Source organism: Mastigoproctus giganteus, chromosome 10 (genome assembly GCF_048544385.1).
Source record: "Mastigoproctus giganteus isolate SK-2022 chromosome 10, ASM4854438v1, whole genome shotgun sequence".
Classification (NCBI taxonomy): Eukaryota; Metazoa; Arthropoda; class Arachnida; order Uropygi; family Thelyphonidae; genus Mastigoproctus; species Mastigoproctus giganteus.
In genome coordinates, this window is record NC_143584.1 from 48,411,710 (window position 1) to 48,439,162 (window position 27,453).

The window sequence follows — 27,453 nt, forward strand, 5'->3', positions numbered from 1 at the left end:
GCTGTTTAAATTAGCTCTTATCAAAGCCCCAGAAACAAGCTAATTAGGGTAAAAAAAATACAAAAAAGCTAGTAATGGTGGTGTGAGGTAGAGAATCGAAAACATTAAGCTTCCAGGAAAAATTAACGGAGCTTGAAGAGCAAACAGAAGACTGGGAAAAAAAGGAAATAAGAGGAGGTGGTTAGTTCGGGATGTGTACGACAAAAACGGTTTGTTACAGCTTAGCAGAATGTTAAAAAATACAAAAAGAGTTGCAGAAGTTATTTTTTTAAACTAGAAACAAGTCGTTCGTTTTTTTTTTAAATATAAATAATCTGACATTCATTATTTCTAAATAAGACAGAAACCGTCCAGATGAACTGATGCAGATAAGTTGAGAAATCTGCTCAAGAGGCTTGGTTTCTATCAAACTGCTTGCACCTAAGGGTTCAAGGATGGAGCAGAAATTTATGTTCTAATTTGATGCAGGACGTCTGTGGGCGAGAAAATCCCAAGGAGGTATCAAACGCACGTCATTTTATAAAAGGACATCTTAATTAGCTACTCACCATGAACTAACGGTTGTTGCAACATCGAAGCAGCCTCTCTGTCAAAGCATAAAGCTATCCATCGGTAATTTCCTCCGGTTTGCAAGCTTAGCTCAGTGCAGAAACGTAAAGGGGAGAGCATATTAAAGGGGATGACAAATAATCAGAGGATTTCTCAGGCTACCAATTTGCTTAAATCACAGTTTCCAGAAACTAACTTCGCACAAATACATTTTAGGAGCTGCAGATCCATCTTCGGTAATTGCTGGCTACTCGCGGCTGATGGCGAAAGCAACGCTTCATTGATCTCTGAACTGGCCGGAGAAGACAGATACCTCTATCACCCCCCACCTCCCTTTCAGCTGAGAAAAATGAAAGAGAAGACGATGGAGATTGAACGTAGGATTACTACGTAAGATCTTTTATCATGGTTAAGAACATCGGAGGGCAATTATCGATCAGAAAAAGGAAATCCACAGGAAGAGGCTGCATTCAGCCACACTGGGACAAAGGAAATCATATGTCTACGGTGATGCTCGAATGGTATATGTACACATTAACAGTCAACGGGAGATCTTAATTACTTTTAACAATCGTCTCAGTCAATAATAGAACAATCTGATTAAGATAACCACCCTGCCACGGACTAAAGCGACTGTCAAATATCAGTCAGTTCGCCATGGAGTCCATTTTATTTTTACAATACTAATATATTCTCCGCGTATTTTGTGTTTTCGATTGACCAGTAGAGCGACAGAGATGGAGGAATCTTTCTTTTTCAATTGTAGAACACTGGAAGTTATTCGATTAGTCTTTGCCAAAATAATGCAGATACAGAAACTGAAGAAGAGGGATCTAATAGAAATGCAGGACAATTTCTCCAGGGGTTTTTGTTTATCTAAATCCTATCTTGGTGCAACTGATGCAAAAATAACCGAACACAAGCGTTGGATCTTTTATAAATTCAAATAATTTCTCCTCGTTCCGATGCACCACCAATTTATCGCATTTTTAAAATCCCATAATTTCATCCTGTCCATCTTTTACTTTCCCTAAAGCGCAACAAGCATGAAAATAATTCAATAACACCATCGCATTTTCAGGTATTTTTCCCCTCTTTAAACATCACCAACTTAAACCACACACACATCCTCATCCCAAAGACCACAGTGAACATTTTCGCTTCTTCGACAGTTCCTGGAGTAATGCAATCGTCATCAGTTATTACCGTTTTTCTCCAGAATAGTGAAAAAAAAAAAAAAAAAAAAAAAAATGTTTATTTCAGCCAAAAGGTAAACTGAAAAAAAATTGCATTTAATTCAATTCTCTTCTTCTTCCTGGAGCAGTCCAATTCAGTTTTCTTTCCACTGCACTGGAAAAATGATAACACAAAAGACGAGGAAACCTAAATAAGCAAGAATTTACTATTACAGTTTCGTCGAGCGTTCTTTGTTCGGAACAACAAGTTCTTAAGTTCTTACAAACGCAATAAATGACAGACCTTCGGCAACACATTCTCGGAAAAAAAAGTGGGAGGGAGAAAAAGAAGTCCCGATCACAATGAGTCGTGCGTTCAGAGCGGCAAATAAAAAAACCTGCTCAAGTGTGATGTATTGTTTCCATCCGTTTGTCATCGAGTGAGACAATCGCTAAAAAATTGTTTTGCTTAGTGCCTCAGCGGGAAGGCAACTTCCAAGAAACACACAAAGTGTAGTTGCGAGCATCAATCATCCGACTTACAGTTTAGATCTCATAACGCCTTCCGGACATTTAATCTCTTACGAGAGAAAGGTAGAAGGGATGGGTGGGTGGGGGGGAGTTGAATAGAAACAACAGATTAAACCCGTTGCTTAATGTTTTTAAATATTCCTTACTAGCACCAGCTGCAGGTTGTTGCTAGGCAACCAGAGAACGACCTATACTCCGCGAATTCAGTGGATTGGAATAGCGTATGGTAATTACACGGAGCGCGTGCGCGCACACGCGCAAAAACAGAGCGGCTGCAACAGCTGGCTACGAACACTAAAGGCCGGAGGACGAAGGGGGGGAACTGTAAGCAAAGGATCGATGGGATAGAGGTACGGTTGTATTTGGGATGCGGCGTTAAGCAATGGAATTAGGGATGCTGAATCCGAAACACTGTGAAAGGATTTTTAGACAATTTTTTTTATTACATTTTCCGATAGAGGAAAGGGCAGCGATGATCCGGAACTCAACCATACAGTCCGGAGCTTAAAGCAGTGGATATCTTCACTTGGGTTTCCTAGTTCGCAGAAAATCGGAATCCCCACAAGAAAACCTCTCCTACGAATGTGTTGGCTACAGTGAAAATAGTTTAATGGACGAGGTAAAAATCATCCTCATTTTTCCACAAGCTCTTCGGAAGTTCTTCAAAAAGTCGACTTTTGCTGAAACTCTTAGTCTGTGACAATCTCTGTCACGCGAGAGCGTGCAGACAGAAACTGCCTCCCAATTGTGAGCAGAGACAATTAACCGAGCCTATGACAGTTCTCCGATAGTTCTGCCACTTCCAAGGTTGCAGATGTAAGGAGCACACGGACAAGAAGATTATTATAAAGCCTGCTCACAAAGTCTTACAAGTAGCGACCTCTGCAGGGCAAACAAAGATAACGCCAGAAACAAAACGAAGCCACCTACCATTTAGGACGACTGGTTGACCGCACAATCGGAGTAAACCCATTGTGGTAGAGATTCAACGGTTTGCTGAGGTTAACAATGGTGAAGATTACTCTCTGTAAGCAAAAGAAAATCACAACATTAAAATTTGATGGATAAACAAACAGATTATCGCTTAAGTATAAAATGTCTTAAGGGATTAAGATGAAATGCTTAAAATTGCAAAACGTTATAAAATCATCTGGAATTATGTGAAGTGGGATTTAACAGGAAGTCCACCGACTTCCTGTTAAATCCTTCCTGATTTTCTTCATTAAATGCAACATCCGATTCGTGATGGGTTCCACCACCAGAAGCAACTTTTATTGCGCTACAATTAAAGAATATATTTAAACAGTACTTATAGAACATAAGACATCACCAATAAGTAGCACTCGCACGCAGAATTTACAAGCCAGTATCCTAAAACTAAATCACGCTCAACAGCCAGTATAGATTATCGTGAATATAGATTATTAGCGGAAGAGTCCACCGTTTCTTAAGTGAATTCAGTATTCGAAATACTACGTCCGCGGCGATTGATGAACACTACTGATAGACCAATCAAACTACCAACCATTGCACAATTCCAGTATACCGATCTAGCAGAAGAATTAAGAAGTAAGGCCAGGGGTAGAGTGGAAGTATAAAAGTCCCTTGTGAACTCCTCTGACCTTATGTGGTTTATTTGTTTAATAGGGTGAGTGGCAGAACTAGTGTTGAGATCTTGGGAAAAATCTCAGCTTCAGGCAGAGTTACGTTGGATTTTAAAAAAGGTGGATTTTAACTTTCCTGCACAGCAACAATGTTAAAAGTATAGTTAACAGACGGGATGACTTTAAATTACTGATGAGATCGCAAATGCTGATATCAAGATTCAGAAGTGATGTGGTGCAAGTCTAAGATAGAATCCTCAGAGTTTGAATTCGCGATGTATAACGTACACCAGAAGGCAGGCATGACAGAAACGCGCGGGATTATGTTCTTGATGAGGAGGCACATAAGAGGTTTGATTAAAAAAAAAAGTCTAGGAATTGAATTCTTTTAAAAAATCATACATATAAAACCAAGCATGCCTTCTTCAGAATACAGCAATATCCTCCTGAATTCTAAAGAAGGCATGTATGGTTTTTATAGAATAGAATTCATTCAGGAAGGCATAGCGTCCCTGTCATTTTTGTAAGCTACTCTGGAACTCTTCTTCCACAGCAGAGCTGAAATGCTACGTTTCATTTTCAGTGATGCTTTTCAAGCTCTCGAATAGGAAGAGTAAGGTACCACGGGAATGATTTTTGGGCCAAAAACTTAACCTGCGAAAGGCTCGTGTGGATTTCATATGAGCAGTCTTTTGTGAGACAGCACTGAGAAAGTGAGCATTGGTGTTTAGACTGAGTAACTGTGGGTTGAGCTCTCGACAGACAAGGGACAATAGATTGCTTTGACCGTTGAATGACTGTTGTTAACAGTATACCAGCATCGTTAGGGAGTCTGTAATAGTCTTGATTTGGTAATAAACTATGGACTTTTCTATTGTTAAATATTTTTCAAGTGAAGGAGCCATTGTCAAGTGGAGGCTGCAGTCACTGCCTTCAAATAGCTACGTTTCTTTCGTTAAGTCTTATTTCGGATTTCTAGAATCCGTTATGAAGCAACAGGCCTCCATCAGTGTCTAAGGTAGCTGAAAATATTTTAAGATCGTTGACAAAGGACAGTTTCCAGGCTAGCCAATGTAGTGCCATTGATATATAATAGCAGAGATCGAGGGATAAATAAACATAACTCGAAGGTCAAACACATGAGGGTGGGTCGGTTGTTGGGTTTTAAGCGCATCAGTAACTTAGGCCATTTTGCGCTGTATATAATGTCTGCGTGTGTTCTTGGTCGATTTGCTTTATGCTGGAAGAAAAGCCCGTGTTTCCGGGAGAAAAAGCTGTACTAACCTCGCCTGAGACCGACTTACTCAGTCACGCTGTGGAAAAAGCCCATTAAAATTTCTCACGTCATTGATGGGATTCGAACTCTGGTCTTTTCCACCCGGCGTTGGTAGGATGGTGATTATTCCAACTGTACTATCCACGAGGACCAAACATGGGAAGTCTCGCGAATGCTGATATGAAATCCGATAATCAAACATGAAAGAGATAGTCCATCTATCATTTGTTTATAAATATCCTAGCTAGGAACGAAGCTTTAAGCTCTTATTTTAAGATGGTTACACAGGCCTGCGATACTTTCATCTTAAATACTTCACTGTTTCATAGCAATTTCTGCTTACGCGTATCGACATTTCCCAATCATGTCAACCTTCTTAAAAACAATTTATTTACGTTTCTAAGATGTAAAAAACATAAAGAACAACACCTAACTGATACTGTGGTCACCATTTTACTATTAAAGAAAGGAGAGTTCGTTCTTTTAAGAACGAACTCTCCTTTCTCCTGTGAAGCTCTGGATGTTTTTCTCAATCACAAGACAAAGCAGATTGCAGATGCTCATTAATCCCTTGCTAGGATTTACGCATATTATATCTCAATTTTACGCCGAAAAAACACCCTTAAATTTAAAAGCCATATTAATCCAGCAGCACCTTAGTAAAATAATCAACGAGGAATATTCTTAAAGATTTATGGGTTGTGATTAAAAATCAGGCATCATTTTCCATTCTTTAAAAATGAATTGCTTTTGCTTCTCAAATTACAAAAATTATAGCCGGAATATATCCCATTAAAGATGTCCCTTTAATTACATATTTTCGTGTTTACTCGTATCCTATTCTTAAGAAGCTCATCATCTCGATAATCTATACTAAACTCGTGGCTAAAACACTTCTTTATACGAATTTGTTTTTAGATCTTTTTACCACTTTACTCCCACTTTTAATCCTAAATGTTTTCAATTAAACAAAACATCCTGAATTTGTGGAACGTTCTGAAATTTCTAGAATGTTCTGGAAAGTCCAGGATATTCGAGGTCGAAGGAAACTTGCTCCATTATACAAGCTCTGTAGTTGAAAACAGCAAATAACAATTCTCCGATAATTTGATAAAACAGGCTTAACACCCCGTGAAAACCAAATTAGATTCTCCGAAGTTCGGTCTTAACATACTATCTTAATGAGGTGCAATCCTTCAATTAACGTCCGTTTAATCTTAGACAGCTACTTTCCAGTTCAGGGAAGTCCCTGAAGGCGAAATTCTACAAATTCCAAAGTCCACTGACTTGTGAGATGACGAAATTCTCAATGAATTATTATCAAGGTCCACTAAAAGTTGAATGAAAAGTTCCTGATAATTTACTGAAATATATTTTCAGTAGATTATCGGGAGAAATTATGCAATAGCGTGTAATAATATCTTTTTTGGTCTTAAGGGATTTTTAAGATTCTTGGCGAAGAAGAAATTTCATAATCATTGCCAAAGATGCTCTCGGGAATTTAAAATTCGGGCGTAGTCGTCAATTTTCAGGATATTTCCAGAAAGGGCCAATTTCTCCCCTTCCAAAACAGCAACAAAAATGTACCCAGACAACGGATGAAGCTTTGTTTCTTCGCCCTCTGCGATTTAATATCACTGGAAACAGCAAGATTTATCTCGGTGCACAAGAATGAAAGAAAATTCTCCAAGCATCGCTATTCAAGATGTCTGGATGGTTGGAACCATTAGAGTTTTCTTTGTTTGCAGAACAGTCCTAATTAAATAAAAACAGGACCAGTTTAAATCATGTTGTCAAGTCCCGCTTCCTTTTTCGTGTGTTATTCAGCCCATGTCGCGATTTTTTTCCCGAATGTTTCTAATACAAACCGGCAACTTCAAATCCTATTTAACCCTCTTTATTATTCTTGTACTTAGTATCCGACAATTTTTCTTAATTTCTTCTTAGCTTCGCTTTGCGCGTGCTCTCGAGAAAAAGGAATTAGTCGAGAGCTAAACGGTGATTTAATGAAGAACTCTGGCGACTGCAAAACTCACCCACTTAATATTCCATAGCAGGAGTGAAAAAGAGATGGCCCACGTGATAATTATTAGGGTTACACGGGGGGGGGGAGATGATTTAAGGCTCTGGGTTATGGTCTTAAATAGACATAATAGACGCAACGTGGGAAAATTATAAGCTCTTTCATTTATTCCAAAAAAAAAGTAACATCAATTCTCACGCATCCACATCATTTATAACCAACAGCATTCAGGGGTATCCATGGTTACGTTGATTTGGACGTGTATGTTTTGATAATTTAAAATATTGAATGATTCGAAGAAAATCAAATTTTGGAGGATACTAAAAATGGGAATGTCAAGGGGGGGGGTGGTTCTGCTCGCTTTTATGGCATGCAAAGGCTTAAACAAAATCAATTCTGATTTGGAAGTCGCCAGCTTCTTTTTATTCTTTAAAACAGAAACTTATTTGGGTGAAATAAAACTTTGAAAATTTTCTTTTGGCAATCATCCAGAGCACGGTTTCTGTCAAAACTTTTAACAATACCTCTACGGAACGTGCCTGGAAAATGGAATTCGCCGCAATTAAGGGAGGAATAATCTCCCACCCTCTCTCTTTTACGGTTTTTTTTTTATTAAATTATTCATTCGCTCTCTCATCGCTGTTTTTATTTGTCAGAGTATTATTTTTTCTCGAAATAAAAAAAAAAATTGCAAAATGAGGAGCCGGATGCAGGCAGGAGTAGGGATTTCCTGTCACTAGGCTTTCCTTCTGTTCAACCCTTTTTCTCTAATACGGGCAGGACATTATTAAGATGAAGGAAAATGGCTAGCAGCTGTCTGCTATCTATTACATTTGAATGGATGCATATGGAGCGTCTGATACAAATTGCCTGCTCTCAAATTCTCATTTCCTGATAACGAAGACATCAGCTATATTGGAAAGGTGTCATCTTGTGTGATTAAGTTGTTCCCTGTAGAAGACAAAAGGGGTGGGCAAGCAATTTCATTTGAAGTTCGCCAAGCGAAAGGGAGAAAGTTTGGCCTATGTTGTTAATGTAGCATCAGTTTCTCCAGCTCAGCTGCCAACCCATACATCAGGAGAGGGCATTAATGGGGAAACTATGAGTATAGAGAGCAGAACGAACGGTTTAGCTGCGAGGAGAGGGCAGGGGAAGAGGAAAGGGGATCCACAAAGAGGAGGAAGAGCGCAGTGAGAGAGGGAAAGATTGACAGCATACGTGGAGGTGAAAATCAAGTAAAGATGTATTAAATTAGGAGAAAAATCAAATATGAAACTAGAATGAGCGTTAAGATGAAGTCACTGAATACAGAAGTTCCAGAGTGGGACTGGCAAAACTGAATCCGAATATCTGCGGACATTTTTAGGATTCAATAAAGGTTATTCCAAAGTATGTAATTGGAGGTGATGAAAGAGGGAAAGTTAGTTCGGATTTGACTCTTCATTGATTGTCCCACGTTGCTAAGAGGTTTAGAAAAATTCATTTCACCATTTGGTCAACACCGGAAATATTCTTAAGCATAGGATAGTGATTGTTTAAGTGTAAGCTTCACACACTGTCAAGAGGAATTCTGTATCCAAAAAATAGAGTGGACACTGTGAAAGTTTACTGTCATCAGGACAAATATACGTATCCTGGCAAAGTTACTGATATCCAGATATGATACGCTAGTTTTATGTGGCATAATCTCACACGCATGAAGTCAGAAGCATCCCGGCGGACGGAAGACACGACCAACTCTGAAATGCCTAAATTAGGATGCTTCCATCAAACATAAATGAGATCCTAAATCGATTCCAAATTGACTGTGACAAATTATGTTCTCGAAAGGCGGCGTATAGAACTGCTCTCCCACAACAAGCAACTCGGTTACAACAGTAATATCTCCACCAAAACCTAGTTAAAAATGTCAGGACGATGAATGTAAACTAAAAGAATTGCTCTCTATTTACTACAGATGTGCTTTATGGAGTTTTCTTCAATTAAACGAATTTAGAAACAAATTCTTGTATCTAGGTTGAATGTAGCAGACTCACCACATCACTCTTTTTGGATGACGTATCTTAGTTATTCTCATAAACATTATGTAAAGGCAATTGTATTATAATCCACAATTCTCACTTTGGTGTGTTACGCTCTCTAAAGGATAACGAATAATAACCGGGATGTGGCACAGGGAACGACTGTTCCGATCACCAGGTCAACCACCGCATAGTGCCAAAGAGCCTACATAAGAACCTAGCAACAAAAGGCCTCCCAGAGAACATCTACAAGAAACTACAGGAAGCCGCGATCGTGAACAGCTATATGAGAATCAGGGAGTTCCACGACCAATAATAGTAACCAGACATAACAACTACTCCCCCACGCACCTGGTACCAGTCCCGGCCGGAATAGAAAAACCCAAAGGAGAAGAAAGAAACAATAATAAAGACGGATGAACTACGGAATAAAGAGGAAATATTTATGTAAAAAGAGCTATACATGAAAAACAAAGTCTAGATCGATGGATAGAGGAGAGACAACAGAAAACATCAATTAATCAAAATAATATATTACAATGGCCTTATATAAGTTATATATTTCAATGGAGTCACAGTTCATAAAGAATAGAAAAAAAAAGGCATTTAAGATGTTCAATAGAAAGAAGAGAAAAACTATTGCTAAGCCTGTTTGAATATTAAATTATTCATCCACTTATCATAAATATTTGAAGAAATAATGCAAAGAAGCGGACTTTTCCTCAATTGGACATACAGGATCTCATCACCCACCTCTTCCTATTGACTAAAACTGCTCATCCAGTTCTGTTTTGAAATGACCACATTTGCTGACTTAACCACCTCGGTGGGAGTGATAACCTATTCCAGTGATCTACAACACGCTGACCGAAGGTAGAGTTCCAGCCTTTAAGATTTTATGTTTCCAACACCCCAATCGTATCTCTGCTTCCAGCGAGAATATGCCTTCTTCATTCACTTTACTCATCCCCTTCAGGGCCTTAAACACTTATACCTGACTGAGGTATTACTAAGCTCCGCAATCCTCATCTTATAAGCGGGGCAACATATGGTTATCGATTAGCAGTACCGCTGAACAATTCCCTTGCCCTTCTATGAATACTCTTCATATTTTTTCTTAGGTGTGACACCCAGACGAGTATAAAATATTCTAAACATAGTTTTAGTATTTTCTGATATAAAGAAATAATAACTTTTGTCTCCCTACTTGAAAAGTCCCATAAATCATTGAGATGATACCAAATCGTTTCTTGCTCACACGTGTGCTGTATGGCGAATTTCATATTTGACTGTATCTTAACATATATCCCCCGAATCCCTAACCATTTTAGTATGTAGTAAATGATGCAAGGAACAAGCTTATAACATCACCTGCAAAAAAAAAACTAGTCCCATTATCTGTCCGCTTTCACAACACCAGATAATGTTTGTTTGTTTCAACGATCAATTACTCTCCGGCTGAAAGTAAACAAACACTTAAGAGCTCCTTGCAAATGCACAGATTTTTGACTAAGCATGTGTGAGAAGGTCTAACAGTAGGCCTCTTCAGTTCTGCACTTGCACGATTCAAGTTTTTCTTCGCCCCTGATTAGCCTTGTTGATCTTCTCACAGCCTAAATTTCCACTTTCAGTACATCTGTCTAATTTCTTTGGGTCTTGTTACAGCAGAATACCTCGAATTCTCTCCACTAGTCTCATCAGTTCATCTGATATCACTACCAATAATTACAAAAACTCAAGGTCCCATGAAGACGGGGATTTACTGTTCTGTCCCGATAATTTGTTTTATAAATATTACAAAAAGAAAACTATATAAAACAATAATAATATTATTACATAACAGCAGACAGCCGCCATGTTCTATTATGATTTTGAAAACAAAGGCAATTTTTTTATAGTTTAGCTTTGTTGAATATTGCTTAAAACGTATATTATAAATATTTTTACGGATAAGGCATTTGCGTGCCATGTGAACAAAAACAGTGAGGAGGTCCTTCGGTGGTCTTTGCATAAGTGACAAAAATTCTAGCCATTGTGTACCAGCGTCTGCCTGTTTTTGCTCTTAACCCTAACACAGCCGATATATTTGTTTGTCCCATGAGGACCCCAGCGGATTTGTAATCCCTCAGATTGCTTTTCTGGCTGCTGCATGTCCCAAAAGAATCATCGCAGGAGTCATTTTTACCTTTGCTTGGCTGCCACTAAACTATTAGCTTGTGTATCCCTCCACATTTTCCATCCTGGACCATGTTTAACTCATTCCCACTAGTCTGTAAATTATGCAAGGTATTATTTTTCTCCTCCACATAGCCCGTACACCCTTGGCATGATTTAGATTCCACTAGAGGCGTTAGAGAATCTACCTTCAGATTTGATTACTATTCCATTAGATTGGTTGGTGTTTTATGGCGCATTTCTTCCATCAGGACATTTATCAGCTGTTGTATTGAGGTCGGTAGAGAATTTCGAAACTGTACTGTCCTTTCCAACATATCCCAAACATGCCCAACTAGGTTCGGATCCGGAGAACTCGGCAGCCACGATAAATACTGGAAACCGTGGGAAAGTTTCTTGAACCATTCAAATTTTTGCACGGTGGACAGTTGCCTTGTCGTCGAGAAAGGATCCATCGCAATCCGGATAAAAATTAAGCACTGTAGGGTGAAGCTGGTCCGAAAACACAGAATGATATTCACTGGAAGCAACACAACCTTCTAACGGTATGAGGGACCATGATACCATCTCCAGTCGCTTGGGTGGTGCACACGAAACAGTCTGGATGCATGGCTTTATGAGATTAACGCCACACTTTCAACCTACCACCGGTGCAAAACAATTATAAATCGAGACTTGTCAGACCATGGATCTTATTCCACTGTTCCGCAGTCCAGTCTTAGCAATGAAAGCACAGCTCCAGTCGAATCTTTCGAATTTTTACAGAAGAAAGTGGTTCTTGTATAGGCATACAACTACCAAATCCTAGATTCTTCAGCTCCTCCACAGAATTCAGTTGGAACTCTGTGGAGGAGTCGAAACCAATCTTATGGATTTCAACTCCTCCACAAATAAAAATTAAAAACAGAAAGAAGAGAAAAGGTGGGAAGATAGATCGGGAAAAAGGGGGACGTCGGCAGTCAAACACATAAGTGAGACTGCAAAGAGAATTAAAGTTTTCTCTCTTATGAATTCTCCTTTCTCGTTCTATATTATTTTTTGAGAGTGGCATTTTTCAAATCGATTTGCAAACACGCTCGTAATTTTTCTGATTGGCCAAAGAGAGAGAGGGATAAGTGGGGCAAAGACAAAATGTTACCCTGCATAATCCGTGGGTGTGGAAGGCGAATGTGCCACGTATTATAAAACGGCGTGAGTGTGTGCGCGCGTACGATAACATTAGAACAAGAGGCTTGATAAAACAACCGTTCTTACTTAAAAGTTGAGTGTTTTCTTCATCTCTCTAAACATACACGCCCGGTTGGGTGGGAGTAGCGAAAAGCTACGGAACATCGCAATCAATAGGAGTCATAAAAACTGCGTAAATCTCTGTCGGCTTATTGCGGCATAAGAACGGCGAAGCTCGCGTTTTCTCAGACGCTTGTCTACTTCTTGGTGTTTCTACTTTAAAGATTACTTTTCTTAACACTAAGACTTTAATCCCAGACTTGGAAATACGAAAGGGAAGGTATATAGAAAACAACAACAGAAGCAAAAAAAAGATGAGTTCCGGCACCGCGTGTCTTTGCAAGGTCCTAGAGCGAAAGCAAAACGCGAACGAAGATAAGAGACCGAGGAGGGAAAAAAAATAATAATAAAAAAAAAAAAGGAATCGAAGGTTTTTGTCTCTTTCATTCTGCACGATAGACTTGTGTGGGGAAGATGGAACTTCTCCGTGGATTTTCGCTTACTCTCGATGTTTGGAAGGATTATAGAAACATCTCCTCAAAGGAACAGCATTTCGTTAATGGTTTTCACGGACATCACTATTTTCCCAAATCTTGATTACTGAAGAATTATGGTCGACAGAAGCGACATCTGGTAGATCCCCGCCACTAAACTGTTCATAAGGAAAATTAACCAATAAATTTTACGAGTCCATTAGTCTCTTCCACTATTTTGTTACATTTTATATGTCTTTCTATAAGCAAATACGCTTTGCAGTATGGCACGCGCTTCTGAACAATATGACAACTCATCCATGGGTATTTAATTGCGCCAGGAGAAGGCCAACATAGCGCAAGGATCCCTTGAACCAAACATGGAAAGTGCGTCTATTTTATTTTGAAAAACAGACGATTATAATTTTAGGTGTTTGATGAATATAAAAAAAAGAAAAAAAGCTTCGTGGGGTGACCAAGGCAAGTTACTGGCACCTTATTTCTGCTGTGGTAGCTGCCGATCAATACAGGAAGGATTGCTAAGTGGTAGGCGGAAGTCTATGCCTTTTGTCGAATTTGGAGAGGGCCACTGACCACCATGATAACAGCTACTTCTATATGATGGCCACTAAGAAATAGTGGCATCTCTATTTCTCCAATACCAAAGTGCCAACTTAGCAATCCGCCTTCCTTAGAAGAGACTCCATAAGCGAAAAGACGAATTTGGTGAATAGATGATTGCGATTTCAACAAAAATAATCAAATCTCCGTATTTCTGTAATCGGCAGGAATTCGATAATTTAGGCCTTCTCTGGAATGCGTCAGTGAGCACTAGATACAAGCACGTGGGACTCCTTAATATCTACCAACTGCTTAACAAGGCTAAAACTCTCTTTGTTTACAATGTTCTGAAAACTAGACTTCCCATCTCTTTTCAAATCCTTTTTTTTTTTTTTTTCCATAATAGAAGACAAAATACTCTACAATATAACTCAAGATTACGCTTTTTAGGAATCTTGACTACGTCTAAAAGAGTACAGTTTAGTGAATAAAATCTTTCTCAACGATACATCCGAAAATTCCAGCATCTGTACATTTGAGAACAAACTAAGCTTCTGGCAACTTGGGCATCAGTTCGTGTACTAGACATGTGTCTGTGTCTGGCGGTGTTTAAGAACCGATTCCTGTAGGTCGTGCGCAAACTTGGCAAGATCAACATAAAAATCTTGGACTGTTGATGTCATCTAAAATGGAAGAAAATTAAATGGTCGGATAAATGAATCCGCGTCCGCTGATTGCCAAGTGAGGTGGAGGATCGTTTACTGTCATCTCTACTGGCGAGGCTCTCCATAGCAAGTTTCCCAAACTGGTGGGAGTTTCAGTTTACAATCAGTCGACTTCCGTAGCCAAAATTCAACCGCAGATTTGGTTTGAGTGACCATCGCGGGTCACTCATATCTCCATGGCATGCAGCAGAGGTGACAAATAATTGTATTCTTTTATTTAGTCGTTGTTCAATCGTGGGCATACAAAATAGGATGGCGGTCCATCAGATGAGATGGCGAGGGATGAGAGTGCTGCTGCCAAGAGAACGTTAAATTACTGAAGGAGGGGCATAACGTCCGTTCAAACTGATTCATATTGGTGCCTATTCCACTGAACTTGCCGTTATTGGTGATTCGCGTTACTCGCTATGTTGGTCAGGTTTTTTTTGGGAAAAAGTGAAAAATGGAACACTCATAATAGTTAGTTTCTTAGTCAATTTTTGAGAACAGACTTTTAAGTTACCTTGACAACTGGTATGAGCAGCGTATCCAAATTAAATGAGTTTGAGAAGGGGTCGCACAGTCAGGTTCCGTAAGGCTGGACGTCCATCAATCAAAATCAAATTTCTGTTATTGTTGGATCAGATCGTACAACGGTTGGTTGATGATTGAACCAGTGGACAGAAGATGAAATCAACAGCTGTTCTACACTTTCTGAAGCATCCAGACAAACACGAACGTGAGGAATGGACAATTCGTCAGTTCACAGCCCTTTATTGCAAGGCAGCGTTCGCTCCTATCCACTTGGAATGTCGAAATGCTTCTTGGGCCTGTTAAGTTCCCCAATTTATCTCTTACTAAATCTGTCTGGGAGCTAAGGAGACGACAACAACATAGCTATGTCTCAACAAGAGAAAAATAGTTTTAAGGGCATGGACATGTGTGGACATGTGTATATGTAAAGGGCGGCTCCTAGAACGTTTGTTCAACTCCGCCTCGTATCTCTGTGAAGAACAGTAGCACTACAAATGGGCCAGATATGTGTGTGACGTCGGTTTGTGTGTATTATGTGTGTGTTTTGTTGTTCTGTTCTGGCCGCTTGGCTACCCAGAAGCATCAGTCACCTGGACAGATGATTCTGGGTACTCGTCCACACCACGGGAAGGTGGGCCAGTCCATGTAAAGCACGTACTGTCTCAAGAGAGACTCTGACCCACCTAATGTTGTCAGAAGGTAGGCCAGGATCCTCTGGGGGCCCATTCCAGAGGAAAAAAAAAAAAAAAAAAAAAAAAAAAAAAAGGATCACCCGTGGTGCTGGATTTGGAACCAAAATTATTAAAATAAAACATTTATGTAACTAAATAATAAAATAAATAAAATTAAAAAAAAATAATAAAATAAATAAATAAATAAAATAATAATAAATAAATAAAAGGGCAAATTAATCCAGGCACGTAGAGATATTTCCCAAGGATATAACAGGCACCTTTTGACTCAATGCTAAGAGCAACAACATATTTCATCGCTGCGGGAGGGGATCTTTCCAGCATTAAATAAAACAATTTTGTCCAGAATTTGATCATTTCTTGCATTCACTCTTACCTATTTGAATATTGAAGCTCAGTTAAACCAACCAGTCTAACTCTTAGGGTGGTATTTCGATCGCTAGCCATCTACCCAACAAAGATTTCTACAGCTCAGCATTACAGTTCGTTTTATGGCAATGTTTAGCAGAAAAATGAAAGATTCGGCTGTTCGTAATAACACCACAACGATGATCTCCATCCCTCGGAGAGTAGAAATTCAGTCCTCGAGCCGTGAATGTGAGCGTGCCTGCCAAGTATCAGTAAATAGCTCGTATATTAATAATAACACGATGAAACTGGATGTACAAATATTTCCTGCCCTTTCTGTTACATTCTGCAAGTCTCTCCTCTCCTCTCCTCTCTCTCTCTGATCGACTTTCCACACAATGACGCTGAATAAACAGAAAAAATGGCTGACTCGAGAAAACAGAACCGTGACAAGAAAAACATTTTTCACTTCCCGAGTCTTATATTTGCTGTGTGAAAGAAGAAACGATTTGGCGTAATGATCATCCCACTGCAATAACTGCATTTCTTATCGCTGTCATTTTTTCCCATCTTAGCCGTTGCCCGCATTTTTTTGCGCCATCACACTAGATGGCGCTATTGTTAATAAAACAGCATTCATCACACGGTTACTACCGATTTGGTTCCTCAAGTCTTACAACTTTATGGATAGTCTCTATCATTGTCATTGATTAAGATCCGCGCTGTGGCATTATGTGTTCGTTACTCGGAGGCTTCTATTGGCTGCAAATTTCAGAAACTGGTCCGAAGGCATGTAGGGATAGCCAGGAAGCACGTTATTTTTGCAAAACTCCTTCATTCGTATTCACTAGGCAAAACGTAGCATACTAAATGCATTTTATTGATCCCTCCGCAAGTCGTTGCCTGTCTGATGAAAAGCTGCTCGATAAATCACCAGCTCCCAGCCAGGGATGCAGAATTATACTACTGATAGAGTTTTTTTTTTCTTCTCTCTCTCTCTCTCTCTCTCTCTCTCTCTCTCTCTCTCTCTCTCTCTCTCTCTCTCTCTCTCTCTCTCTCTCTCGTCAGGGTTGGCTGGGATCAGGAGGTTGAGAGAGGAACATACCAGCACTAGCATCAAATGACCATTTTTACCCATTCCATTTATTTCACAGGAGAAGGCTCGCTGGAATAATCTTAAATACAATAACATCCCGACTTCCGCTGCCATCTTCCCCTTTTATTCGCGATGTGATTATGCAGACGAATATTGAGATGGTCTGCAGGGGGAAAAAACGAAGCAATCGCTCCTCCTACATTTCCTGATTTCTCTCCTCTCACGTTTCCTGACGTTCTATTCGTTTTTTTTTTTATCTTCGTTCTGTTTTTCTCTCTATCTTTCTTTCGATGTGACTTTTTCCGGTATTCTTATATTTTGGAACTCGCAGGGTGATGTTGGAAGATAGGAGAGCTGAGCTTGCAGGGGAGGCGAGAACATAGAAAGAAAAATTGGAGAAAAAAATTTGCTGAAATTTCAAGGGGCTGATTATTAAAAATAAGTATTTTTGCGTTATATTTGATCAACGTTGTTCCACGACTTCCTCTTGTGGAAGATGTCTGATTAATAAATTGGCATTTTGGCAACCGGTTTGGGGTTGTTATGAAGAATGCATTTATTTCAATTAAAAGTGAATTTCATTTATTGCATCGTAAGATCTGCTCCTTTTGATTAACTGTATATCTACACGCGTCGAATTCTTAATAAGATGTATTTAACTTATCTGAGTGCAGATATGCTCTTTGAAACATGAGGTCTGTGACTGTTGTGGAAATAGCGAAGGAAAACACGCGAGGCTTTGTACTCGCAAAGCTGTGCGCGACTGTGACGAATATAGCAATCAGGTTTCGTTGAGCAGAATCTGTTCTTTCAACCATAATGTGTTCGAAGAGTCTGAACATCAGTAAAGCTGAGTGTATCACTTGGCTCATTCAGTTTTTCAGACATTAGGGATCACAGTGATAGAGAAGATGGTTTCCCACAAGAATCACAACCAGCCCATCAACTGAACTTTCTCCACATTTTTCAGTTGTCGCTGTTTCGTTATCTTCGTCAATGAAAAGAAAAAAAAGAGAGCCATCAAAGGAAAACACGCAAGTTGTGGTATCAAATTCTCTAAACAGTAAGAAAAATAACAAAAAATATACACGAATGCAAGAGATAAACAGCAAAAGGACACCATAGCTAAGATACACACGGTTTCAGTGGTGCGTTTTTATTGGCGTAACCTCCAAAATATTCTGGAGTTGGTACCAGAAACCACCAACCATCTTCAAGTCAGCGATGCTTGCCAAGTTGAAAATCGCGCCCCTGGAAACGACTTATTGTTGATAGGCACCTCACCACCTTCTTTCAACTGATGAAGCAAGACATTCATATCTCCACCCGTCCCCGACATCTCTAGAGTTCTGGTAGGCCTTCAAGGAGAAGGAAGGAAACACTAACTGTAACACCCAATGGCGCTTTAAGCTCAATAACTTTGACTGCCTCAAACACTTCTCCTCAAATACAATTCCTCTGCGAAACATGCTCTGCCTAGATATGTAACAGAAAGAAGTACAGAGCTCAAGACTTGACACAAACGTTTCAACATATCCAATTCTAATGAAAGCACGGTGTTCTCTTAGTCTGTTTATTTCATAACGCACACTTCTTCCAATAAAGGGACGAAATATCTTGAGTTGTTTTTAATCTCTGAATGCCAGTTTGTCAAAATATAAATGAGAATTTTGTTACTACTGGCTTAAATGGATGCATGCTTCTTAACTGGAATGGATGTGTTTGTAATCTGATAAACACATCCGATAATTAAATCTCTGATCTCATCCTTTGAACATCAAAATTTCCTTTGATTCTACTCATTTTATGATCACTCCTTTATTGGTTCCCGAACTGTCGTATGTTTGATACTGGCTGAATCCTTGCGAAGGATTAGGACAAGGATATTTGACCTCCCCCCTTGTGCTTTCTGTAGGTCGTTGAATAAATAACAGCCATCTACTTCATTCAAGAAGCTATTCCCACTGTGTGTATAGTACATGTCCACGATACCATTAGTCATCCCACACCATATGGACTCAACATCTGACTGGATTTTCTCAGGCTCTAGGAATTGTATTGTTGCTTTCAAGAGCTTTTGATAAGCAACGCAACTCTCCATCCCTCCACGTCTTTTCTGAAGACACTGTTCTCACTGTAGTGAAATTCGATCATTAATATCCGTTGGTAACGTGGTTCAGTTATTCCTACAATATCAACTAGTTGACATGACCAGCAGCTCAAGTTCTCCTTTTTTTTATTTATAACACTTCTAGCATTGCTATACAGACAGGTAAGGTTTTTGTATATTTGTTCTCATGGAAGAATTGGATAGGCGCTTTCTGACGATGGTAATAACATGAGTTCCTCTTCTTCTGGAAGATACGCAATAAATTTTTTTGCATCATGATAACTACAGCCACCATTGAGTAGACGTTTAGAAATTCCTCCAGTCTATGACGGAATTCGAGCCCACATCTTCACATGAGTAGCACGTGAAAAATCATCTTTTGAACACACACACAGACGTACAGATATAAGAGGTGCAACATGACCTAAGATGCTGATTTGCCTTAATACCAAAAACAGCCGACACTACCTGAAATATTTTCAAAACTTTGAGGTCAGCAGTCCAAATCTGTTTCCACCAAAGACAATTAAGTCTCACACAGCTGCAGTGACAATGAATACGCAGAGGGATTCGAGATAGCAGTGATTTATGCTCCCCCCCCCCCACTTCCACCACAGTCCAGGACATTTCACTTTCTGATTATCATTAATAGAGAAAAATAATTAAAGTAAAATTTCTCAAAATTTGGATTCGATACTTCATTCTATATTCTGATTAACGTTTCTAAGCGTGAGAGAGGGTGTAGGATGCTCTACGCCGTTACCATGACAACCAATGCAGCCCATCCAACGCTGAACGTCAATCAAAGGACTGAACTGGGGATTAGCCAAACCCACGGTACACTTCCGTAGCGGGACAACTACCTCTCCACCATTGACGTTCAGGTCACGCTCCACAGGATCCCCGGATCGCATCGCATCGCACGCACTCTCCCCAAGCCTAGGAGAGTTCATGTGGTCTGGAATTGTGAACCACCGGTGCCCGGTTCGGCTGTCCGAAGTAATTTTCTTTTGCGCGAGCAGGCTAAGCTGAATGACAAATTGTGAAGGGAGATCCGTTATTGGCCTTCCCTCGCACAAGTCCCCCGGCAGCTTTGTATTCCACGCAGGGCCGTCTCGGAGGGCAAAGGCGAAAGGGGGTTGATGAAAAAAACATGGCTTCGACGTCGGTGTAACGGAGGATCAACTCGCATTTCGCAGGTGTTTCGATAAATTATTAATCTGTTCATCAGTAATGGGGGTTCCTTGCTTTCCCCTAAACCATGAAGGCTTGCGCGACCGAATTTTGGAGGAATATTCGCTCTCTGAACCGCCTGCAACGCAGAGAGAAAGATGAAAAACAATGAAGGAACGAGAGTGGGCGAGAAACCGAAAGAAAAATTTAAAAATGATCGTGTGACCTTAGTCGAACAGCGCTGGTGGCACGAGCAAAATGAGCCACGCTCTTATCGAACTTGTAACCCTCCTCTTCATCATTTGCCGAGCTCTGAAGGAAGCGAAACAGCAAAGATTAAAGTGCATAAAATGGTGTCATTAACAACTGCGTATAAATCTCTCTTAAAGTTTCATCCTTCCTTCGGAAAGAATCTGAAGATTCCTATAATGACCGAGACAAAATCCTTCTATTTTTAGCTCAGATCTGATACACGTCCTCGCAAGCTTCACCTTTCACTTGCTCGTGCAGACTTTTATAATATCGTCGGAAAATGGGAACAAATTAGGCTAGAGTGGCTAATGATTGCTTTTTTTTATTCATCCCCTAACAAGTATTTGATTCCCTTCACTACTTTCGCTACTTAATCGTTTTCTGTCGTTATGCTGAAGAATAAAGCAATTTGTACCTTGAAGGCTTCAAGAGATCCTAAAGTTAGCAGTAATTAAGGTCTGTGTAAAATTAAGCTCGCAGCCAAGCAAATTAAAAGAGACGTGAAAACGCGGTGTTGAACGTGTTAGCGCTAACTACAGTCCGTGACGCTGAGTGGCTCTGCTGTGCCCATTGTTAAGGCAGCACTGTGATAATTGTTGCTGTAGAACGCAGCAGTAATAAACAATGAAGCGCGAGCCAAACAACACGTTCCGGCGAGATTGGAAGAACTTCAATTAGCCTTATGTATAATTATAACGCTTTAGGCTAAAAAAAACAACAATTTAAGGCTAAAAGAAAAACACGCAAAGTGAAAAATGTATTTAGTGGTAGAAAATAAATTGGAGAAAATAAAAAAAATAAAATATTAAAACCAAATAATAAATACACACGCTATTTTATATAATCAAAGTTTTAAAGACCAAATCTCTCTATTGAAGATAATTTTTTTTTTTTTTTCATAAATGACGAAATGTTAAGAAATTTTAACTACATTCCGCTAGGCGGCAGAAAGCTAATAGGGCAGGAAGTTTCATAAATTGGAGAAAATAATCTTAAGCTGGTTTTATTTCTTCAGATTTTTTATTGTCCAATCAAGTCCGACCTTTGCAATCATCCGGAGATAATTATTAGTGCGCTTTGTTTACTCTTATCCGTCCTTGTTTCTAACTCTTCTGCCCGTTACGGTCTCGTTGCGTTCTTTCAGTATCACGAGGATGTGAAAACTCCATTTAAATTTCCCTAAAAGCACGAGTTTTTAGATGTCATTAATCATCCCTCGAAGTGAGGTAACATTTTTATGTTAGCGATGGCGACAAGAAATTTCTTCCCCATCCACTACGAAGTTCTTACAATTCATTTGGTATTTTATTCTTCTTTTCTTAAAATTATGGTTTATTTCTTCAGTTCTCCATCTTAAGTAATTTTTTTATTTATTTAAGGCGAAAGAAGTCCGCTTGCAGTGTTTTAAATAAGCAAACTGCCTTGGGTAATTCGCAATTTATTACCATTATTTATCCCCCACTCAGAGAGCGAAAAAAGTGTATCTTTCTTCAAATTGCAAAGTTATTTTTTTTCTCTCATAAATAATTATTGCCTTTTTCAGGCTAATAGAAACTTTTAAGATATTTAAAATTCAGTACTTATTTTGCTCACTGAATCCCCTTCAAGGTGCTTTTTCACAATACAGTCCTGAATGCATGCGCGCCGCCTTACTGAAGATTCTCTTAATCAATGTGTTTTAAAACTTGGCATAATAAAAACTCTGATCCTGTACTAGACATTAATAACGGATTCAAGTTACTTTCAGGGCTTCATTCGAGTGGCTAATCAAGTACGCAGGCGCAAGCTGCTAATTTCCAGAAGACGGGTCGGGCTTCTAAAATGAGTAGTACGCTGCCGCGAAGCCGAACACCAAGGGATGAGGGAACTTTGTCTTTTACGGCCAAAGGCCAAAGAGCACAAGGAAATCCAACAGTGGTCAGAATGTTTCTAACCAGTGCGGTCTCCAGACGGCTCTCCAAGCACCTTCAAAGTTTTACGTCGTTTGACAGGCAGTGCTTGGTTCTCCCCCAACAAGATCTTTCCATTATCTTTGAAGCAGTGAACCGTGTAATGAATCAAAGCTGCAGCTAAACATTCGATCGTAAAACTCTCCAGGAAATGCAGCATTTCTTCTTCTCCTTTCTTTCTTTCTGTCTGCCAGGAGAGTCGCCTTTCGATACAAGCCTGCGAATGACCCTGCGTTCAGCCGTATTGTCTGAGGTCACTCCACTGTGTCATCCGAAATAAGATTCGCATCTTCCAGTGTTTTCTGCAGGAGGAGAAAAATAAACGTTTCGTTGAAATGTGCCAGAGAAAATAATGAAAGGCTTTCTTTTCTCATCAAATGCTAAAATACGAAGCCTCTCCTTATTTCTTCTTCTCTTTGTGAATTTCTCAATCTGGATTTACGCGCAGCTAGCTGTCTGTCTGTCTGTATATGCATTTATTTATTTATAACCACATATTCATCTACTTCAGCATAGTATTCAATTATAGAAGATTTAAATAAAAACAGTCCCCTGAAATGGTGGGCCTCCCCGCTCAACACAAAATCACGCAGTGAAGTTTCCTTCACAGGGAAAACAATCGCCGAATATACAAGATTGAAGAGCCGAAACAAGCGTAGCGTTACTTATTTAGCCATCGTCAACAATGATTACATGTTCAAAGCCACCCCTCTCTCTCTCTTTCTCTCTGAATAATTAATTTTTATTTCATACTATCAATTTCTGCTGTTTATAATCGTCCTATATTTCTGCTTTAACCTACGCTGAACATGTCAATCTTTCTTAAAATTTTTTTTTTTTTTTTTCCATTTCTTTCGGACAAAGACACTGATACAAAGATCCTTTCTCGTAGGAATGATCGCTAAGATAAAACAAGCAGGCGATACCTTACCGGTGATGTTGCTTAGAAAACTTTTAGTTCATGAAGGAACAAGATCAAGCAAAAAAAAAAAAAAAAAAAAAAAAAAAAAACATTGCTTAGAAAGCGATCGGATTTCTATTTGCAGGTTTAACGAAGTACAGAGGACAGAAATAAACACACTACGATGAAGATCATATGATGCAAGTATAACCGCAAAGGAGAAAACGCTAACACACACACAAATTAATGAAGAATTTTAATTTGAAATAAGAGTCCTTGGATTTTTTTTTTACAATATCGAAGTACAACGTCTTCTCTCATCGTGTTTCCAATATAGTCCTCTGCAAAAATATAATAGGGAAACATTACCGTCACAGGGGGAGGTGGATTCGAAACCGTGAGCCATAAAGCCCACTGAATAAATATTCTCCTCTCTTTAACACATTTTTCTGTTTATTATTAAATCAACGTTGATGTAATCCACTCGTGATTAGTTTTCCCATTAGCCATTCCACCCTTCCAAGTAGGCGCCAAAAGGTAACCGAAATCCATAACAGCTTTAAATAAATAACGGGAAATATTCCAAGTTCTCCTGTTATATTTTACCGCACAAGAGTGTTAGGGAAACGCCCCCTTTGCTTCCAGTCTCTTGTCTTTCTAGGAGTAATTACTACTCTGGGAATTATGGTCCATTGCTCATACTACATTTTGGCATGGCCATGAAGTTCTCTCTCTCTCTCTCTCTCTCTCTCTCTCTCTCTCTCTCTCTCTCTCTCTCTCTCTCTCTCTCTCTCTCTCTGTCTGTATTTCATAAAATTTTATGTTCCAAAAACGTCACCATAAACCTAACAATAAAAGTTGTATATCCTTTTGCGTACAAGTTTAGTATCGATATTCATTTTTAATATGTACTTTTGTGGCTCTTAGTGAATAACTATGTTTGGCAGATAACGGACGCCGAGCATCGACATTGAAAGGGATGTACAGTACAGCATATGTATAGTTGTAGCAACAAAAATAGTATCTTATGGAGAGAATTTCTCCATTCATGGCCAAAAAGGTTTTTTCACTCCTTCGAAAGAGGAAATGCGAGACACGCATGGATCGGATGGTGACGAACTGCATTAATGTTTTTGATGATATCTTATCTGCATCATTTGGAACAGATCCTTCTCTTTACTATAATATAATTTAGAAATTGTGGAAATTGTTGTTAAGAAAGAAAGAATGGTGAAGTCGGCTCAGAAAATGTTAAGATTAATGTTAATACTCGTCGTATGTAGGATAAACAGAATGGATAGTTAGCTGGCCTATCCCCTTGTCTGTCTCTCCCAATAAAAACTATAGCAGCGTTTATTCTTAAAGTAGATAGAAACTGTAATTATGATGTTCAGCGATAACACTGCATTACTAGCTTTTTTAAGGGCAATTTTATGCTCCAAAAGTCCTACGGGACATTGAAGAAAAGTATGGAATGCAGTTTGGGGTTTGCAGTCCCCGAATCATTTGGTTTCTCGCAAACTTTCTTTTCCAGTTTCTTTATTCTTCCTCAGGCGTGACACGCTGCGGCCAGAAACAAGTGTGAACAATGTTCATAGTTTACACAGCGTCATGCGAAGAGCCGACGTAGGTGTTAGACGAAACACGGGGGTGAGAGGGGAAGAGACGAATACTTTGGAGAGGACGCGAAGTAATCTATGAGATTCTCTCCTCATGATCAGTGCTTGGATGAAGAGATTTACAGAGCTTTTGGAGTTTTCAACCTTAGCTCGGTCGACACCAAGTTCATGTTTTCTAGTGCATAGTATAGAAAAGGGGGAGGATTATTCCCCCCCCCCCCTAAGAAGCTTTGAAATGCATTTTCATCCTTCCATCCTCTGTACTTCCTAGTTGGTTTGACAGACTTATAGAAAGAATTCTGCCCGAATTTCAGAGAGCTTTATTTGGAGTGGTGGGAGAGAAACAAAACTAGGGGAGTATTTGATTTATGGAATGGAGTTTATGAAGCATCGTTAAGCATTTTCAAGTTGGATTATTAAGAAACTTCACAACGGTTTACGAAGGATTATTGTGCAAGTTTCCATTGTTTTAAAAATTAAAAATGCGACGAAAAAGTGAACCTTTAAAAAACTGTTTTTTTAAGAGTTCACACGTTTAAATTCTACCCACCATTAGGTTTAAACGTGAATAGGATTTACTATGCTTTTAAACGACAGTTTATTCCACTTAAAAGAACTATCGTTATTGATGTAAGTTCGTACAGAATGCTCTTTCCTTCCTGACGATAACGAGTTAACTTTCTGTGACCACTGGCGAACTGCTCCTCACTAAGAATAGGGTGACACAAAGAAAAGCAGGATCGCCTCTATACCGGGTTTCCTCTATATCATTCGACTAGCAAAATGGGACGATAGTTACCTGAACGAATAGATGGCGCTAGTATTGGTCACAACAAAAATATATTATGGGGGATACTAAATTTCAGTGAAATCTTATTAACAGAGCCAGTCCACTCCCTTGATTTGCTTTTGTATGCTTGTGCTAACTGAATATTCAACCTAAACAAAAAATATTCTCTCTGATGACTTTGAAAACCCGGTAGATGCTCACCAACCAGTGTTTGATACCAATGGAACAAAGTCACATAAATAAAAAATGGTCTGTAACCATACTACTCAACATGACATGTCATGTGTTTCAGTTCTCCAGCTTAATAGAGCTTCTTAGATATTCTTACATCCCAAAATCCAATTTCTTCCATTCGCTGTAGTAACTCCACTTCATTGAAAGGAAGGTCAGTACACTAGCTGAGTGCTTTATCCACTTCTTATGAAATTGGCAACGTGGTTTTCAAAAGAATGTGCGTCTAGCTTCTAAGAAAGTATGTATACGAACAGAACTATCCTCAAGCTTGGAAGAAGGCCAACAGACTCAATGACACCATCAGCCCACTTACCTCTTCTCCTCGGTGCTGTCTTCAAGGTCAGAGTCAGTAACTAATCCTCACTCGACGACAAGTTTCGCTGCAGAACAAGTACCTTTACCTCCATTGCAATACACGCATTTCATTCCACACACACTAACTGCTAGATATCCCGTGAGGGCCCAAACCAAAAGATGTTCTGTCGTTCCTAAAAAGACATGACGCAGGCTCTCTCAGCACAGGCAGTGGAGAAAATTTACAGATTTTGTCGAAAGGCTTCCTCCCCATCTATTCTATTAGTTACCTTTAGTTACCTTCTCCATGTACAATCTATTCTCCAATAAGATTCTTTTGAAACACGATAATGACAGAAAAACAGAAGAGGAATGAATCTCCCTTGCAAGACTCACTCACTCTCTCTCTCTCTCTCGTTGCTCATATCAATACATCATTGATAGAGGCAATTATTACAAAGCTCTACACACTACAACTTGGTTTAGGGGAATTTTGCCAATCATGCTTCTCCTCGCAGCCACTTTAAATGCACCAGACACTGGACAAGAGAGGTCAAGTCAAGTCAATGTTATTTACACAGACTTGGCTGATGCCTTCAACAGCGTTCAGCATTTTATACTTGGCAAGGAACTAAAGAACTAAGGCATTATTTGACCTTTTACATTCGCCTCTAATAATATATGACCAACAGGACACAGAATTTAATTCAAGGCGCCAACTCGGTTAAGTTCAGGAGAGTTCCTTGGATGTAATACTTTTTTTCCCCTAAGTTCAATAACACCGGCCATAGATTTAAACAACGCAACTCATGTGTTTATATTTTCACACGACGTTAAGTCTCTTTCATCTCCCCTCTAGCAACGATACAAATGCCCTACAAAATACAATTAGCATTATTTTCATTGATTGGACTGCCGAGCAAGGGAATGATGCCAGCAGTGGGGAAGATGGATCACAAATTAGCAACACATACGACATACCCCATATCCTTCCTGATGAGGTAGAACATGCGTGAAGGAAATGAAGAATCAGAAAGTCCCAGGTGAAGATGAAGTTACCGAAGAGTTGTTGGAATTGAGATGAAGAGACATGCCATAGGAACTGGCAAGACTCTTCCCAAAATACATTAGGAAAGGAAGGC

General features: G+C 39.4%; 1 protein-coding gene across 3 annotated transcripts in view; it reads right to left on the reverse strand.

Moving 5' to 3' along the window:
• The window catches only part of LOC150079024 (cytosolic carboxypeptidase 6), a 591,251-nt gene that overhangs the window by 297,141 nt on the left and 266,657 nt on the right, over window positions 1-27,453 (reverse strand). For all 3 annotated transcript variants that reach the window (XR_016547524.1, XM_090382641.1, XM_090382642.1), the window contains one exon: window positions 3,186-3,280. Coding sequence is in view for 2 of the 3 variants with exons in the window: in XM_090382641.1 (XP_090238767.1) it covers window positions 3,186-3,280 (95 nt within the window). In the remaining variant the exon portion in view is untranslated. The remainder of the gene's footprint in view (window positions 1-3,185; window positions 3,281-27,453) is intronic.